Source organism: Pteropus vampyrus, unplaced genomic scaffold (assembly GCF_000151845.1).
Source record: "Pteropus vampyrus isolate Shadow unplaced genomic scaffold, Pvam_2.0 Scaffold141, whole genome shotgun sequence".
In the NCBI taxonomy this organism is placed as follows: Eukaryota; Metazoa; Chordata; class Mammalia; order Chiroptera; family Pteropodidae; genus Pteropus; species Pteropus vampyrus.
Genome location: NW_011888922.1, coordinates 2,335,542 through 2,355,823, shown reverse-complemented (window position 1 = coordinate 2,355,823; position 20,282 = coordinate 2,335,542). Strand labels below are relative to the sequence as shown.

The window sequence follows — 20,282 nt, the reverse complement described above, 5'->3', positions numbered from 1 at the left end:
TATATATATATATATGTTCATTAAAAAAAAAGATTTATAGCCATGAGGCAACAACCATGAATCACGGACCTGTTCCACTGTGTTGGCGAAGGGCAGAGGGCAGAGTTCACAACTTTTTCTGTGTATTAAACTTGTATATTCATTAGGCTCCTTTAAGATGTACAGTAGTACAAACTAGCAAATGGTTATCATTTTTCAACCCACAAACATAAGCTAAAAAGGCATTCCTTATGGCAAAGTCAATCCCACTTAAAAGTAGCTAACATTTTCCCACCATTTTATCGTTAAATAACAAGTCTACATGTTTCTTAATATATGTACTTTGCTCAAATGTATATAATGGGATGGTTTCCATCAACCGAAATATGAAAACTGGAACTTGTAATATTATTTTAAAAATCGTTTTTTCAACAACTTCTTTAGCATTTGAAGTCCTTGGAAGTTTGGCAGTTCACATTTTTTAAAGAAGATTCTTTATTCTCTTTGTTCTCTGAATTTGCACCCTCGACCAACTGGAAAAAGATGTGTTAAGGAAACCTAACCTTAACATATCAGGTATAGTCTTCGAAATCTCTCTGCCATCATTCTCTAGTAATGTGTCAACAATGTAAAATGTTTTACACTAAACACTATTTCATCAGCACGCCTACAAAAACAAAACGTGTATTTTCAGTCTGAGTTTTTTCACATAACTTAATTCAGAGCTTCTGCTTTGTGAAAATTTGGCTCACTTTCAAACCTTTACAGAAATTGCAAACCAAATATTCTGAGTACTAAACTATAATCTCTCCTTAATACATTTGCTATATAGACTGTGGAGTTTTATATCAGGAGTCTGACTTGTATTTCAAAAAAGGGGGGGTTAAAGTATTAAAAGCTCTATAATACAGCAGCTATTGTGAACCAAAATCCATGGTTAGTACTCTAATAACAAGGATTGAAGATGTTCTAAACTCTAGATGAATTGCTGCTGTCCTATGCCCTGTCCCGTGCCTAATGACTGAAATATGTTCTTTGGATACAGGGCATTTACTTTTTCCTAATTTTATAAACTTAATCAAAGTATGTTCAGAGTTAATACTTTAGTGAACAGCCTCTTTCAAGAACTGAACCTAAACACCAAGTAGCAGAATTTTCAACTGTTTAACATTTAATCACCCATACTTAATCTGCATAGTAATAACTTATAAGTATCAGCTGTTTAGATTACACTCTTTGTAGATCAAATATAGTTAATTGGTTTAATCAGAATATAAGGTTAGAAGGGATACACTATCAAGTTCACAAACATTTAATTCAAGTTTGATAAATAACAGGCAGCAAAAGTGGCATCGTAACCCATGTCAGCGGGACACTTGCTAAGTGGAACTTCTTCACTATGATAAAAATTACCTTTTGCTCTCTGTAGCAGAAGACTAAAAAGAACTCCTTATTTCACATTAGGCATCCTGTAAAAGAAATAATCTGAAATAATCTACCCACTTAATACGTTTTATCACTTGCTTAACTGAAGAGTAAAACTAATAGATGGAGGCAGGAGCTGTTGTGTCCAGAGGTAGAGACAGGGTACATGAGAGTTTCGACACGGCAGTGGCTTTACCAGCTGCAGGACTAAAATGGTAGAGGAAGACTGGGGGCAGGATAGGCCACTTGCACATTCTAACCACTTACCTTGCACTAGTAGGAATCCTTCCATTGCCTGTCTGTTTTAGATAGTTCAAAAGGCTACCATTCATAACTTTCAAATAAATGAACCTAGCTAGAAAGGAGCTTGTAAATGAATGTGGCTCCTTGCATAGCCCTGCTCTCCTGTCTGTGAATGTAAGCCCTTCCCTCCCTTCCAGTGGAACATTGTCTCAAAATAAAAATCACAACTTGCTTGGAACCACATGCTATTTGGTGCATCCTATTTTTAGGCTGCTTTCATTATTTTATTTTTTATACAGATACATATACATTGCTAGAATCAAAGCAAAAATATTAATGGGCAGGTACTACAAAACTAAAATGAAACAAAACAAACAAAAGAACCAACACATGAAAAACAACAGCTATAAACTTTCAAGGCCAAAAAGATAAGATTTAAGGGCAACACCTGTTGAAGGAAAAGGAGTATAAAATTTCTAGAGAGGTATTTATAATGCAAGTCTAATGCCAGCTTTTTAATAATAAAAAAAAAAGAAGTGCTTTACTATACACTGACTAGCACATATAATGCTTAATTTGGAAAGAAAATTTAATGAAGTTCCTTGGGCCAGCAGCAGATATGGTGTGTCCATTGCCGGCAACAGACACAACACTGGAACAGAAAAACCCAAATCCCAGGGCAAAAGTATTCACAGAAGTAATGGCTGAAGGTTTCAGAATTTGACAGGCAAGGTTTAATCACAAGTGCTACACTTTGTACAATGTTATTTATGGCTCTGCCTGAAATTTTACAGCTGTAACAGAAACTAAGACAAAGTTCATATTTTTAGTGTCAATTACATGTTAGATATTTAGTTACAAACCCCTTTTTCTTGAAACAAAGGGCTTAGCTTTTTTAAGTGTTGAGATGTTTGAAATGGATGTCATGCCTATTAAGTACATTGGTGGTTCTCAATCAACGGTATGTTGGTTGTGTGACTATTAATGAATTTTAATAGAAGTCTAATGGCCAAAGGCCGAAACTACATTCAAACCCTGCTAATATATCCAGGCAGATAGGAAATTCCAACACACACACACACACACGCTTACATACACACATATACACACACATACATGCTAAAACTCAAACTAAAAACCTCCCAAAGGAACTGCTTTGTTTGTAGACTTCAATTTGAAGTAGATACTAAGGGCAAGAATAGACCAGTTAAAATTCACCTGAAAATCCTTTCCCCTTCTTCAAATGTGCTAAAATACCGCTGTCAGCTTAGCATCTCTTCATGTATGTTATGTATAAATGTATTTCTTTCAAAATGATATTTCATAGATTTAAATATCGAGTGGCCAGAAGACAAGAGTGATACCATCCGCAAAGTCTACAGTCCACTCGGGCCTTAAGAAAGACCACATTCATTTCACTAATAACTCTCCATGATAGTATATTAGAGGCCACTTCATCACCACTGCAGAAAGCTGTTTTAGAAAATTTGTTGCTAGCACAGTCTGGTTGTCAAAGCTTCATTATACATTTTACTGTACAAATGCTTTTCAGATGATTTTTTTTTTTTAAACAAGAATCTCCGCTATAACAGAAACTTAAAAGTTTTTTTACGATGGTACTTTCTTGGTCTCTTCTTTATTAATGTGGTTATCTCCAATAGTAAACAAGTTGATTTCATGAATGCTGTTACTAAATGACTTATGTATGATGTTATCTACAATTCTCAAACTGCAACGATACAGACTTGAACTTTTAAACAGTCTGTTAACCATCATCTATGCCATGAATGTTTAAATATAATATATATTTAATATGAAAAAGCTAAAGCACAAGTGCTTTCTCCCACCCCTAATTCTGTTTTGGGCCCTCGCAGATTCGGAATGCATTCTTAACCACCCTTTTTCACAAAGTCAGGAGAGCTCAGGAAATATAAAGTCAAAAATATACAAATCTTTGTTGTTGTTATAATAAGATTTTTTTTTCCATGAATGAAATTACCAAGGACCATGAGCTTGGAAAAAGAAAACCAAAAGGAATTTACAGCAATTATTTATCTTCAGAGTTCAAAACTGGTCACTTCACAGAAAGACTTCAGGGTTCGTTGAAATTTTTCTTCTAAAAAGTCATTCTGTAGTGGAGTTTTCTAGGAAAAATAAAACAGCTTTAAATAACTGGCCCGCTGGTGTGAGAGCTACCGTGGAATAAATTAGCACAAAAAATGGAAAAAAGTCTTATAACTGTTCACTGTTACAGACATAATCAACAAGGTCAGTCACTCTCAAAAGCTCATCTTCCTCCTCTTCTGGTGCCCCTGCATCCTGCCCACCACTTGTCCCATTGGGGGCCAAGCTTGCACCGGCTGTACTGTTGTCCTTGGGGGTCTGAGGCTTCTCAGTTGGCTTGCCAATCAAGTTTTCAATGGCTTTGCCAGGACTCTGTCCATTAGTGGAAGGTAAATCCACTAAGCTATAGTCCAATGGGCTCCCCACTTTGCCTACATTTTCAAAGTCCTCTTCCTCATCACTGTCTATCCGATAGGGTTTCTTGGAGCTCTCTTGTTCTGAGGGGAGGACCCTGGGCTGGCTGTCATGGGCAGCCTGATCTGCATCTCCATGAACATTGTCACAACTCTCCTCCTCGTCTGTCTCGATCCGGTGTAGCCGTTTTCGGGATGGTTTGCCTTCCTCTTCCTCCTCCTCATCTGCTTCTGAATACTCATCTGTGCTTCGACCCCGCTTTCGAACTGACCGCTTTGATTCTTTAGCTAGCTCATCATCTTCAGAGTTCTTGGACATATAGCTCTCTGGAATAAACAGTACATTTAAGCCAATGGCACAGTTAACCATAAACAAATTTAAGTAATTCCCCCTTTTCTTTCCCATATTCACCGCACGTCCTGCTTTCAGACTTGCTTGTACATAAATGTTTCCCTTCAATAACTGGCCTCATTTCTCTCTCCTCTCAGTCCCACAACAACGCCTAATATGATTCATGGTACACCTATGATTTTAGGAAAGAGCAGATTCAGATTTCTTGGAGAAATCATGCCAAATTGGATATCGAAAACACTGCACTCTCATCCCATGTTATTAAACGTCCTTGGTAGTCTTTAAATGTCTTCTCTTCTTTCTCTGTACCTCGCCTAGTCTCATGACTTGGCATAACATCTATATGCCGATGACTTTCACATTTGTTTTAAGCAACCCTTCAATTCCAGACTCATGTATCAAACTGCCTACTCAACATTTATGCTTGGATTTCTGAAGAGACATCTCAAACCTAATATGTCTATCACTGAGCTGCTAAACGTCTTCCTCAGACCTGTGTGATTCTGGGCTCCAGCATCCTAGTTACTGGCAACGCTATTCTTCCAATCACTCAGTCATCCTTGATGCCTTTCTCCCACCTACCCTAACAGTAAATTCTTTGGATTTATCTTCAAAATATATCTATACTTTGGCCTTTTTTCACCCCTTTACTGATACTGCCCTAGTGTTACCCACCATTATCTCTCACCTGGCCTATTTCAATGGCCTCCCAACTTGTCTCCTAGATTCTGCCCTTGTTCTCTTCAATTTATGCACAACCCACCTACCATAGCAAATGAAGACATAAGTCAGATCATATCGCTCGTTTGCTCAATATCCTCCAATTATTTCTCATCTTAAAAGAAAATCCAAAGTCTATACAATGGCCAACAGCACTATCCAGTGTGGTAGCCAGCAATCACATGTGGCTATTTTCAATTTAAATTCATTAAAATTAGGTAAAAATTAAAATTTCAGTTCCTCAGTTATACTAGCCAGATTTCAAGTGCTCAACAGTTACCTGAGACTACTGGCTACTATTTTGAACAGCACAGATACAGAAAATTTCTATCACTGCAGTAGTTCAACTAGATAGCACTGCTCCTCCTCAGGGGTTGGCAAATTATTTTTGTAAAGGGAGGTCCCAATAGTCTCTATTACAACTACTTAACTTTGTAGGAAAACAGTACAGACTGTATGTAAACAAATCAGTGTGGCTGTTGCAATATAACTTGATTTACAACACCTTTATTTACACAAACAGGTGGGCTGTAGTTCGATGTCTATTGCTCTACATGATCTGGTCCCTGTTGATCTCTCTGCTTCATCTCATACTATTCTTCCTTTCACTCATTCTCCTCCAACCACCCTGGCCTCCCTTCTGTTCCTATTCCCAGAACATGCCAGGCACAAACTTTCCTCAAGACCTTCACATTCGTTGTTCTACCTATCTGTATATACAATTCTTTTAGATAACTGCATGACATACACCCAACATTTCTTTCAGGTCTTTACTCAAATGTTGTCTTTTTAGTAAGGAATTGCTGTAGTACCTTATCTGAAATTCCAACTACTCTCCTAACCTTCCTTTCTCCTTTATTTTTCTCCACAGCATTTATCTCCACCGAATATATCATATATTCTATTTATTTACCTTGTTTATTGTTTCTCTCCCTACAACTAAAAGAAAGAGTTGCATGAGGGAGTTATATCTTTTTGGCTTTGTTCACTAGTCTATTCCCAGTGCCTAGAACAGGGAATAGTTCAATAAGTGTTTGTTTTTAATAACTGAATTAATGAGTTTGTTTGTCTTTAATGACACATGACACACACTCAACCAGATGTTCAATTCCCTTCTTTAGCCTCCCATACCCAAACATTTCTTTTCCCTTTTTCTCCTGGCATGGGCTCAAACTTAATTTGATAAAGATCTATGGAAGCAAACAGTCTTCAAAACAAATCATTAACAATAAAAAATTCACTATAGAAAAAAAGAAATGAAAGAAGGTGAGGATGAGTCATTTAAAATGAACTTAGGAAGAACTCCAGAACAACTACAAAGACTAAATGGATATCACAAATTCACATTTTAGAGATTTTTCTAAACTTCTGGTATGCAGTACAATTTTAAGAAATGAAACAGTTACCGACTGAAGCTCACTGTCAAGGTAGAGAGGAACAGTAGGTATTTTGGTTTGGAACTGTTCAGCTATTCAGGGCATCAAATCATGGGAGGTTATTTCAAAATGAGGTTCATAAATAATATGGGAGCAGAAGAAATCTTGCTCAGATCACAATTTTCTGAGATGATTCTAGTTTCAACGAAGAATTTAATTATTATTATGGAGACCTTAAAAATTTGATATCAAGTATCATTTATTTAAACTATAAATTGTGACCAGGCATAAAATAATGAGTTTTGTCTCAAAGATATTACTGCTTAAATTTCTTAGAAATGGTACAGGATCATAATCCTGAGTTCACTTTATAACTTCTATTTCTAACTTGTCCAAACTTCTGAGATCTGTTCCGTACCTTCACTCTCTGAGCTGGAAAGCCTGCGCTTGTGAACTCGTCTGATTTCTTTACCACGTCGTATACTCTTCTGGGAACCATCACTTTCTGAATCTTCTTTGTAGTTAATTTGTCTTTTCTGGTTCCTCCTTGACCGCCTTCGCCGAGTTTCTACATAATCATCACTGAAATCATCGCTAAAATCACTTTCTGAAAAATAAAAAGGGGAGAAAAGGTCACGTACAAACTTTATGTCAATTAAATAGAAATGCAGTTAGCTTAGGTTATCAAAATATAAAGCTACTAAGCAGAGTTCAGTCATAATTTTTAAACAAATAATAACTTTAAGTCCCTTTTCTTTTTAATATGAATAAATCTGTGGGGCTCTTATGCCAAACCTCGTAAATGTATTTTTTTGGCAGTCAATCCTCAAAATGAAAAGATGTCCTATACAGTCCTTATCTCATTCAGCCTAGAGCTACCCAGTCAGCTGCACAGCCACCACAACTATTCTTCCTGATGGATGGTTACTATTCTGCCTCATGATAATAAGCTGTTCCTATGTATGTAGCTGTATGGCTAGTCATAACTTTACAATGTACCAGTTAAGCTCTCTAACCACAGAAAATTGATGAGCCTGATTTCTAAGACGTACAGAATTAGAGTTCTATTTTTGGCTTTTTTTCACATGGAATTAAAATCTGCTAAATACAGCACACAGGACAACTCAAACTCTCAAAGCATTGCTAAATAGCACTGTTCTTGTCATCTCTGATCAATAAAGCAGAATCAGACTATGGCACTGTGTGACAGCAATTTTTCAGGAGTGCTAACAAATTCTACTTAATTATCACATCCAGCCTTGTTTTCTAATGGACTTCAAACATTTCAAAATGGCTAGCCAATAGTTTAGAGTGGTTCTCAATTGGCCAAATTTGGGATAAATTGAGCCTCTATAGTTACGGTAACATATTCATTGACTAAAATAAGAACCCACACATATATACTAATGTAAAGAAATAAATATATATGGGAGAAGGGAAAATTCTTACATAACACAACTAATAAATATAAAAGGAACGATGGAGCTAGAAAATCATAACAACGAATGCTAAAACGAATGGGTGCAACATCTGATAAGAAACAGGATATTTACAGTTTCAAAATACCTTCCTGCAAATTACCTTTCAAGTACAAAGGGAAAAATAATAAAGAGATATGGAGGACATACATTAGCTCTGTGATGTTCCTGCCAAAATTGAGGGACATTTTACAAAATAACTAGTGTGTAATCTTCGAAAACATCAAGGCCAATAAAGACAAAGTTTGAAGACTATTCCAGATTAAAGGAGACCGAAGGGACATGAATAAATGCAACATATATTCCTGGACTGGATCCTAGACTAGGAAAAGAAATTGAAATAAAGAACAATATTGGGATACCTGATGAAATTTGAACGTATACTACTGACTAGATAATATTATTATATCAATATTAAAATTTCTGATTTTGATCATTATACTGTGGGTATATAAGAAAATATTATTGTTCTTAGGAAATAATCACTGACAAAGGGGCATGATGTCTCCACTTACAAAAAGTCCACGAGCCTGGCCAGAGTCTGGGATATAATATTCTTGTTTGAGGATAGCTACCTATCTGTCAGTTCCATAAAGCATTAATGTTATTTTAGCTGCTGTGCCTCCATTATTCAGTTAATAGGGATAAGCATAAATAACATCAACCACGGCTAATTTATAAAAACTAATGAATCACTAATAGTGATCTAAATGTTAGAACTGGTGATCCTTCTCTCTCCAGTAGCTGGACATCTGAGAAAAATGTTCTCAGCTTATTGACAATGATTCCCAAGGAACACTATGAAGATAAAGTCTAGACATGTAAACAGTTGGCAACAGGAGGATACATCGCAATTTTAAATGAATTTAGTATGAAGTTAACCCAACCATCTGTATGTATTTTCTCAGATGTGATTTCAGTGAAAAATTTAGCTACTAGTGAGTCATAATAATACAACTTAAAGTTTTATCAGAAAGCTCATATCCAAATTAAATGGAATTTTAAAATTCTTAGCTCCAGAGTGCACAAGAATTTATCGAGTTGGTGTGACATGGATACAAATTATTTTTACCAGAATCTCTACTATTCTCCTCAGATTCCTCTTCTTCATCATCATCAGAATACTTTTTCTTTGGGGTTTTTCTCCGCAAACGCCTGCTTTGCCTCATTGGCCGAGAAGGATGTCGCCTTAGCCTTCGGCTACAGAAATCAGTGTCGCTGTCATCATTAGATGGTGGGTCTTCTTCACTTTCATCTGGGTTTTCATCAGATACAACAAACTCATCTTGAGATCTATCCAAGAGAAACCAGATGAATCGAAATGGTATAGTTAAAACTGTGAACCCAGTTCTGAGATTTCTGAGTTTAAATTCTAACAAGTCCAATAATTCATATTTGACTGGGAACCCTTCATGGACATGTTGGCAGAAGGTGGCACAGAGGTACACAACAAATGAATGCTCAATTGCAGTTAATGAAATTTAAATACAATTTTGAATATTAAACAAACCACCATAAACCTACTTTGTTTTAATCTCAAAAGAACCAACACTGGCATTCTTGAATCTGTTTTAAAGATCCTGAAAATAAAGAGATCATGTATGTGCACAATGAACAAAAGCTCCATCACAGCATGGCAGTTTCTCTGCTAGCCCTAGTTAAACTTGTATCCAGGGGCTGGGATTGACAGGCAGACCACGCACCCATCACTGATCTTGAATTCGTCCTCACTCTCTTCTTCATCCAGGTTGCTGTCACTGTCCAGATCATTTAGTCGCCGTCGTTTCTTCCGACGAGCAGCAGCTGCCCTCTGGGGTCGTTTATTTTCTTTTCTTTCTTCGTCCAAAATAGTAGAGATGTCTTTCCCACGGTGACCTGTGATGGTGGAGATATCTTTTCCTCGGCCAACTCCTGAATTCAGGGGCAGAGAGATGAGAGGAAGACAGAGAGAGGATGAGAAAGATAACCTTATGTTTACTAAGAGCTTCCCTTTAATATCTAGAGACTGTCCTTATTTGTGCATAGCAGCTCTTCACTTGATTTTCTTCCTACAAATATGCAGTTTTCTCACAACTTCAGCTGAGTTTTGCATTCGTTTATCCTAACAAATAGAAGTTCACCATGTAGAGAACATCTTTTTTTTTTTTACATTCTGATGTAATTCATATTCAATAATATTCACCCCTTTAAAGTGTGTAATTCAGAGATTTTTAGTAGAGTCACAGAGCTGTGCAACCATCATCAGTAATTCCAGAACATTTCCATTACTCCAAAAAGAAACCTCATATCTATTAGCAGTCACTCAAGAATTTCTTCTTGAAAGCTGTCTTTGGACATGGCTTTAGAAAGAGGCCAATCCATTAAAAAAAAACTACTGTGTTTACAGGATAGAAAAAGTTAGAATTAAGCAGCCAAGATGTAAATAAGGTACGTCTCTGGAAAAGCTAGTGACTTCTTCAGTTCCACTATAAACAGACTACTTATTTTTAATCACTTCCAGAGTTTTCATTATCACTAACTGGAAACCATGATGCCCCACACTGGAGCACTGGCAATTCACTACATAGCTCTTTAATTAAATTACCTTCAAATTCTTCTATTTTAATGTCACCTTTTAAAGACTATGAAATCCATACTGAGTTTTAAAAGGTTAATTTAAAAAAATCATTTAGAGTCTAATCATCTATAAATACAGACAATAGGAAAGTTTCACTGGGTTTTCCACTGGAAGCAGAAGTAGTAAAATTTTTAATCTATGGAGGAACATTTGCATATTATATCAGGTCATAAAACAAAACTACTTTAAAAATAATTAGTAAGATCAGAGTCTACACACTGACACTGTGTCCAGAGATTATTCTGACACTCAGACAGTTAACATCGGTAGTGATCATGATACACACTAGAAAGGAAAAAAGTGCTCACTGCTCTCATTGGGGCATTTCAGTTAATTTACTGGCCAAGTTATATGAACAAGAGAGAATGACACATACCTCCTCCATCAGCCTCTTTGATATCATCTTCTATAGCTTCATCAATTGCTTCATCAAACTCATCAAATCTAAAATATATACAACAATCACATTACAACCTGTCCTACGTATGGGTTAGGAGGATCGCCTGTGAAGTGTTAGAGGCCCAAATATGAAACTGCGCTCTGCCACTTCGGGACTGTGTGACTTGGACTACATTCCCTTGCTCCTGTTAGAATCAATTTCTTTTGCAAAATAAGGTTTTGCAAATTAGTGTCTAATATATAAATTGTTGTTTTTCATTTCCAAAGACCATCTATACCAAGTGTTAGCAAATATTTCTGTAAAAAGTCAGATAGCAAATATTCTAGGCTATGTAGACAATAGTCTCTGTTGTAACTACTCAAATATGTCCTGCAATACGAAGGCAGCCATAGATAATATAAGTGAATGACTGTGGCTGTGTTCCAAAATAACTTTATTTATGGATACTGTGATTTAAATTTATTATAATTTTCATAGTATTTTCTTCTTTTGGTTCTTTTTTTTTCAATCATTTATAAATGTAAAAACCACTCCCTGCATCCATTCACTGAAAGTGAGCTAGATTTGGCCCATTGGCCATAGTTTGCCAACCCCCAATTATACAAGTCACATAGCAAGTAAGTTGAACAAAATTAGTGTTCCAGAAATAATATTAAGTGTGATTGAAGATATTATTAAAATTTATAATACAGATGGTCAGAATTTTAGAACTAGGTAAATGTACTTTATCTCACAAAGGCTGTTTCCTCTGACTTAAAGAAAAGGACCAAGACTAGGTAATTCCTAAGATTTCATCACATAGAAAACTCTTTTTACTTTAGAGCTGAGGTAACCAAAAGGATAAAGTGATTTACCTAAAACTATGCTAAATATGGTAATTACTAGCACCATGAGCCGCCTTTATATTTAATTAATTAAAATGAAAACTTCTGTTCCTCACCAGCCTATTTCAAGTGTTCAACAGCCACATATGGCTACTGGCTACTATACTGGAGAGCGAATAAACAGAACATTTCCATAACCATAGTCAATTCTACTAGACAGTGTTAAAATCACACAGCAGATTATTAACAGAGTTAAGACTAACAACCAAATATTTTGCCTTCTGAGTTAAGAAAATCATTACAGCTATGGATTTCTTCTCTAGGAAAATATACATACCAACACGAACATAAATATTATACGTAATTTCAGAGGATTCACGATTAAGAACTCTTCAACAGTATAATTTTTATTGGCTATGTAGTGTCTTATCTTACAGTGTACCATAATTTAGTTCAAACGGTTTAACTTTTCATTTTTTTTTTTACCACTATAAACAATGCTATGAAAAAATTCTTGTTGTTGTAGCTTAAGCTTTTCCTTAAGATAAATTCCGAGAAAATAAAAATCTGTGCATCCATTCATTAGGCTAGGATAACAGATACAGATAAAGCCAGATGCAAAGTTAACAGAAACCACATTTCTCCCAAGGACATGATGCAGCTGCAATGTGGCATAAGAACCTATTTCTTTGTGCGACTACTACTACTTTCTTACTGAGAAACTTAGTTTTCTAAAATCAGAGACCATCAGAACCTTCAGACATATGAAATTACATCAGTAAGAATGAAACATCCCACTCTTGCCTGGAGGATCTAAGTCATGTTTAACACATAAAACCAGCCTTGATTTACATCCCAGATGCAGAGCTTTGGATAAAGGGCAGAACACAACACCCCACACATCTACTTTCATTTCACTGTTTTGAGGGATGCAGGACCCTGTGTCTACTATGCAGTTTAGATCTGATACTGACCCTTTACAGAGCCCTGCTTATCAGCTTTGAGCCTTATTCTTCAAAAGTATTAATTAAATTTCATCTATATTCTAACCTTTATCTGTATCTTATCATAACTCGATCTTTTCCTTTGTTTGCTATGAGATTTTGTTGAACTATAGGTTTGTTCCTGGTATTCTTGCTACAAATAAAATTGTTGGCTTAAAGGGTATACAAATTCTTCTTCAAAGGTTGTAGGAATTTATAGTACTGCCATGAAGTAAAGTTTACCATTAAGATTTTTTTTTCTAATTTTCTAAACAAAATTAGTAAGGCCAAATATTATTTGCATGTTCACTGGTCACTTTTTCTTTTTCTTTTCCAAGTACAGGTTTATGTTCTTTGCCCATTTTATCAGCTTGTGTGTTCATCTTTTTTTATTGATCTCTAAGAGCTTTTTATGTATTAAAGATTTTAACCACTTTGTCATATGTTGTAATTATTTTTATATAAAGTGCATTTCTCTTTAACCTTTACTTTTTTAAGTTTAGAGAAAGTAAAACTGACATCTTACCCTGTTACCATTATGAATATGTGCCCATCACATCTCCAGTCAGCCCTCATCCCAAATAAACAAAACAAAAAAAGTCGCCCTGTCTAGTCTAGACTCCAAAATAAATGAAACCTTAATTTTCCTTAAGTAATTGATTTCCTAACAAATGCCTTTTCCTAGACTTCAGCAATGTTAATGTCTGAAGGTACGCAACAACCTTCACAGACATTATCTGAAAAAACTATTGTATTTCCGCCATGAAAAAACCTATAGTCACTGTAATTTTTAAAATTCATAAGCCATTCCTTTTGAATTCTAACTCCTTTGACAAACTTCTTTGTCAAACATTTTCTTTTGTAAGTGCTTTTGTCTGAGTCTTTCTTAATTTTTATGTAATCAAATATCCTTTCCATTATTGTCTGGTGTTATGCTTTAAAAGTTGCTCCTTATACTAAAATTATATGCTTTCTTTCTTAAATCTTTCTGAGAACTAGGTAGGGTATAAATAAATGAATCACACAATACATTTTATGCTAAAAAACAAAGTTTATCAAAGATTCCTATATTACTGTTATATAATTTTAGAGATGAAGGGGTCATCTGGGTTAATCATCCATCATAGGCATGGCAACTAAGACCCATTCAAAAACATGGACCACTCAAAGACAACTGGCTAGTAAGTGACAGGATGAGGACAATTATCTTAGTCTTCTGACCCCTCATCTATCTAATGCCCTCTCTAGTCAACTTTGATGTCATCCTCTCTGTTATGAGCAATAAGAAGCTGATAAAACAATTATTAAGTGATAGTAGTGATAAAATTTTTTTGGGGGGGGGGTCCTTATTTTGTGTTGATATTTTATTAAGCACTTTATATTTTATACTCACAACAGTCCCATTGCACTCCATGTACAAAGTAAATTCTAGGTGGATTTGGAGTTTAAATATGAGTAAAATTAAAAACAAACAGAGAAAGCATATGAAGGACTATTAAATTAATCTCAAGTAAATTTCTTGAAAAGGCATAAGCAGCAGAAATAAAGAAAAAGTGATGAGACATATGAATGCCTAATAAACACATGAAAAGGTACTCAAGATACCCAAACTTCAGGAAAATACAAAAAAAAAAAAAAAAAACCAGCAACAAAACCACACATATACAAGCCAACAAGTGTTGGTGAGGATGTGGAGACCCTGGAAACCGTGTATACTACCAGTAAGAATACAAAATGGTGCAGTTGCCATGGAAAACAGCATGACGTTCCTCGAAAAAAAACAACAACAACAAAAAAACAAAAAAAGAACTACCACATGATCCTGCAATTTCACTTCTGGGTATATATCCAAGATAAAATGCTAATAAAACAAATCTCTGCTTCCATTAACAAACACAATTACATCAGGATTGATAGATAATACAGTTCTGCTATAAGACTTGTTCTGAAAATATAAATTTGTTCCAATATGACTGATATATTATGAAACAATTTAATCATAAGATGTATTTCATACTTGCTTATAAGTAATTTCATTTGTGAGAAACACTAGGTAAACATAGAAAACTTCACCTAGCTGCACAGGAATACATAAAACGTACACACCTTGAACATCTACCAGTTACCTCAGCTCATTATCTGTGTTATAAAGCTATAACCATCTGCATCTGGTGTTATAACTTCCTGGCTGATTTCAAACAACTGTCTTTCTACCACCACACAATAATTTACAAATTGCAGTCCTACCCACAGATAAACTTTAGGGCTTTTATCAACATAAAATGTCACCTTTATTGTAGTATTTATGTTATTTCTTAACCATTTAACATGTGTCAAATGATACTATTTTTATTAGAGTCCTAACTTTTTTTTAATGTGTCACTAATGAAATTTTTGAGTGTATGGCCATATATCCCATAATCCCTATGGTTTTTATTGTGTGGTTTTGCATAGGATGGCGATTTTTAGGAATGCATGTTATAGCAGAACTGACTTTACACTTGTACTTTCCATCAGGTTTTGACTTCATTAGTTATAATGATTTTATGGTACTTTTTAAATCAGTTTTTCTTTTCGCCTCCAGTTATTCAAGTTAAAAAACTCTTTTGGTTTTGTCTAAGTAGGCCACAGGTCAAACAGAGGTCTAAAATAATTAAAATATAATTTATTTTTTGAGTAAGACAGGGTGGTTTAGTGGAAAGAACACAAGACTAGTAAACAATTAAAAGATGAAGTTTTTATTCTAGGTTTATCTACTAACTGAGTAACCATGGAAAAATCTTTCTTTCTCTCTTTCTGGTATTTCTGGTGGCAGATGATAAACCAGATTACAGTTATTGATTCTTTCAATAGGCATTTATGGAGCGCTTAACTATTTGCCAGCACTATATTAACTGTAAAGGACATAAGTATGTGTGAAACAGATGTGGTTCTTACTTTCATGCTAACAGTCCAGTATGGGAGAGAAATATTAATCAAATAATGAAAATTGCAATCATTACAACTATGGCAAGTTCTTTCAAGGAGAACTCGTTGCTATGAGGGCATATAATAGCGAGATCTGATCGAGAGCAGGATAACAAGGTAAAGACGGAATGGAAATTTTAGGCAAAGTAAACAGTATGTGCAAAGGGACTGAAAGAAGACAGTGTAGCTAATATAGAGAGAGTAAGGGAAAATGTGGATGAGCTGGAGCTGAAAAGCTAAGCAGACTATGCAGTGTTTCGTGTGCTTTGGAAAAGGCAACAATCCTATCTCCAGAGCTATAGAAATCTGACAAAGTATGTTAAATAGAAGAGAATGACATGAGCGAATTTACATTTGGAAAATATTATGTTGGCTGCTCTCAAATTCTGTGGGTTAAGAATTATACATACAACCAGTGATGATCATTGTGATAGGAAAAGCATTTACTTCTGGATCATGCTGTGTAATTTTAAATACATTTTACACTCCTTCATTGTAACTGTTCCCACATTATTTCATACCTATAACTTATACATTTCCGTGTTCTTGTTGACCTCCTTTCAAGCAAGTTTGCTTTGGATTTTTTAGAATCTTTTTTCTTTTCTTCATGATCTTCAGAAAAATCTGGCTCCTGGTTTAAAAATATAATAATAAATATATGTTATTACTCAGGACAGAACAGAGGTCCTTGAAATTAATTGTTTTCTAATGTCTTTCTTGGCAGCACATGTGAAAAGTTTGAAAAAGATGATCCCTCCCCAACTGAATAAACATGTCAACAGTAAGTTAAAAAGAATATTGATGATCAAAGGATAAAACACTTCTGTATTAAAATTCTTAAGTTTTTATGGGTTTATAACAACTTCTTTTAAAAACAATCAAAATGAGTCTATGGCCATGCCACCCTGAACGTCCTGATTTTGTCTGATCTCGGAAGCTAAGCAGGGTCGGGCCTGGCTAGTACCTGGATGGGAGACCACCTAGGAATACCAGGTGCTGTAGGCGTCAAAAATCAATCAATCAATCAATCAATCATGATGAATTTTCCCATCAATAAATCTTTTAACAAGTACTTAAATTAAGCAACATATAAGATAGTCAATAGATAAACTGAATAAATGAAATAATGAATTTAGAAGGGGCATGATTCTGAAGGAAAATAACCAAAACAGGTTATTTTAGTGTGTAATTTAATTAAGCCTGAATGAAACTGTGTATGGAACTAAGAAAATTTCTTTATTTCAAATAAAAACCATGTTATATGTACTTTCATTCATGAGATATTCTTCTTAAATATAATTTGGGCTAATAGATGCAAAACAATGATATCTCTTCAAAGAAACCAAACTGCAAGAACACAAATGGAAGATTCTGATAACCCCAAAAGAACAGAATTAAAAACCAGATATCCCTGAACTATTTTTTAGACACTTCACATAAACAACATGTAAAGAAGCTAAAAATAAATTACCCAATTTATGGTAAAAAACAACAAACAACAAAAACAAACACACACACAAACAAAAACAAAAAAACCCATAGGGGTAAACTAAAAATATCTGATTTCAATATAATATCATATTTTGGGGCTATCTGCATATACACACTTTCAATCATGAGGAATTATGGGTGATTTCTTTAAGGTCCTATATTTTCATTTTTAATAAAACAGGTATACTCTAAAACTATTCATATTATATGAAGTGGGTTAAATTTTAGAACAATTACGGTGGTCTCCACTTTAAAAATACTACAAACCAGAAACTTACTTGTGGAGGAATGATGTTTTCAATACTGATACCCACATACACCAGGCGTTCTTTCCTTTAAGTGAAAAACAAGTGTACAAACAAAATGAGATTTGCTAAAAATAAAATTATTATAAAAACATTATTAACACAGACAACACTGAAATTACAACTTCATGGAAATAGCAGAGGCTAGGTCGCAAACATGTTAGCTAGTATCTATAAAATTTATAGTACTGCTTCTATCTGTAGGAGGCCCAAAACTTCCTAAAGGTATGAAAACTGTAGCTTTACAAGTGATTTATATAGAGGCGGGGGGAGGTTGGGTGGAAAAATGAAAGAGATTAAAAGTACAAACTTCCAATTATAAAATAAGTCACAGGGATGTAATATATATCATAGGGAATAGTTAATAATATCATAATAACTATGATGGTTATTAGACTTATTGTAGTGATCTCATCACTCTGTAAAGTATATAAGTGCTGAATCACTGTTGTACACCTGAAATTAATACTGTATGCCAATTATAATTAAAACTAAGTTTTTTAAAAAATGACTTATACTGGTAAAATAAATCTTGGAACTGAAATAGACAAGGCAACTTCATGAAAAGAGACATGCTGCGACTCACTGATAAAGTGATTAGACAGAAACCCAACTTTGAATAAACTAGATCTTTGTTATGCTGGAAGTTTTTAGTAATACTGTATGAGTATATACACAGCCATAATCCCATTATAATAAATAGCATTATAAAAATGATTTTATGTAACAGAACCACATCAAGGTCCCAGTGCATGATACTAAGACCATTCACTTCTTGTTTGCAGAGAAGACAAAAAGCAGGGCAGCAGCCACATAGCTCTGTACTCTAGGATGCTACACGACATCTTCAGAGCCAGTTAAGACTTCTCCAGGAAATGTAGATTTAGAACACTAATAACATCTCCATAGTTTCATTTCGTAGAAACAAAGCTTTGTTGATTTTAATTCAACAAATTTTACATAATAAATTGCTAAATACGACAGGTACTTTCTCTGTTTCTCCCAAGTTAATTCAATTCAACAAGGACAGCTGAGCTCTTACATGCATGCCAGTGTACAATGAACTGAACAGAAGCAGGATAGGCAAGAACAGTACTAGCTGAATAGTGAAGACTTCATGGATAACTCAGAACTCAAGCTGTCTGTTATTAAATATGTTTGACAAGTCTGTCCTTACACTAACCAAGTTTACTGTGATACCAGGTTCCTCTTTTATACCTCAAAATCCCTACTTTAACTTGACCATTATTTCTCTCCTTACCTCCACTGAAAGAAACAGTCATGGTCACCACATTAGGCCATGATTTATTGGGAATCCAAAGGTAAATAAGGCACTGTCCTTGCCCTCACAAATATTAACAACTGACTGTTGTCCATTATGAACAAGTATAATGGAAACATGAAAAACAGATTTTGTCTGAAGAGCTGAGAAATCTGGGAAGCTTTTAAATAGGTGGTAATACTTGAGTATAATCTTGAAGTATGATTTCTCATCACAGCATTCCCTTACTCAGTAATCTTATGGAAGATACATCTTCCAGTCCATCTCACCATCTAGCTCAATGATCGCACTGGGCCCATCATTGCCAATAACCACACCCCTTCTAAAATTTCCATTTTAGAGATGCTATTCTCTGACTTCTACTATCTCACTTTCCAGCTCACTGTCTCTGATACACGGATTTCGACAATTCTCTGACTCCAGTAGAACCTCTATTTGTCAACCCTACCCTTTTTTCACTGTCCATCACTCCCTTCATGTCCTCACTTTCCCCTTTACCTGGCTTAGACGCCATGGTCCATCATTATAAATACTCTTTTGTATATACTTTCAATTCCTTGTCTCTTTCTCTCCTTCCCTCTGTTATATTACCTGGAAAATGCCAACCTTGATTAAATCTCTACTAGCATTTGAATTCCCAAATAATTTCTGGCATCCTGTTATGGAAGGGACGTTACAAAACAGCTGATTTGACTTCTGAAACATCTGATTTCACAGAGCCTCACAGCTCCACCTCTGTAGATAGTTGCTGGCTTGTCACTAATTCCTCACTGACCCATCCTTCTTTTCCACCATACTATAGAGTCCTTAAAGGTAGAGACCACATAATATACTTCATGTTGATTATGCTGCCTGGCATATAGTAGGTGCTCAATAAATGTTGGTTAAATGTTGAATAAATGCACAAATAGGGAAAAGAAGCCCTTATACTATGACGCTGAAAGTAAGCAAGGCTCCAAGTTGCTAGGATGAGGGCTAGAGAAATTATTTCAGTTAAAAAAGGATGAATAAAAATGCTCACTTTCAAAAACAGAGAAAGCCTCCTGGAATTTATAGTTAATATATTACTTATTTTTAGAAACATACATATTTTGCTAAGCAGAACTCCTAAGATTCATACATATATATGTATAATATGAGTTATAAATAATGAAAGCTTTGTTATCCAGATTGGTCTCCCTATTAACAGTAACTTCGCTCTTTTTTCTGTGATCCAGTCTCATATAGGATTTAATATGTGCTCTAAAGCCACAATTACAGACGTCCTCTTAAAGAATGACATTTGAGTAAAGAGAATTAATAAGAATAGTAGAGAAAGCAAATGAACTAGTAAAGGGAGACCAATAGTGTAAACAGGTGTTGT

General features: G+C 35.0%; 1 protein-coding gene and 1 pseudogene across 3 annotated transcripts in view; one reads left to right on the top strand and one right to left on the bottom strand.

Moving 5' to 3' along the window:
• Positions 1–1,890: 1,890 nt before the first annotated feature.
• Positions 1,891–20,282, bottom strand: part of RSF1 (remodeling and spacing factor 1) — a 107,702-nt gene continuing 89,310 nt past the window's right edge. For all 3 annotated transcript variants that reach the window (XM_011368374.2, XM_011368373.2, XM_011368375.2), the window contains 7 exons: positions 17,611–17,665; positions 16,363–16,472; positions 11,044–11,111; positions 9,754–9,961; positions 9,123–9,343; positions 6,991–7,179; positions 1,891–4,451 (listed from right to left, as the gene is read on the bottom strand). In XM_011368374.2, coding sequence (XP_011366676.1) covers positions 3,880–4,451; positions 6,991–7,179; positions 9,123–9,343; positions 9,754–9,961; positions 11,044–11,111; positions 16,363–16,472; positions 17,611–17,665 — 1,423 coding nt within the window. In that variant the 3' untranslated portion in view covers positions 1,891–3,879. The remainder of the gene's footprint in view (positions 4,452–6,990; positions 7,180–9,122; positions 9,344–9,753; positions 9,962–11,043; positions 11,112–16,362; positions 16,473–17,610; positions 17,666–20,282) is intronic.
• LOC111744814 lies at positions 16,729–16,846 on the top strand (annotated as a pseudogene).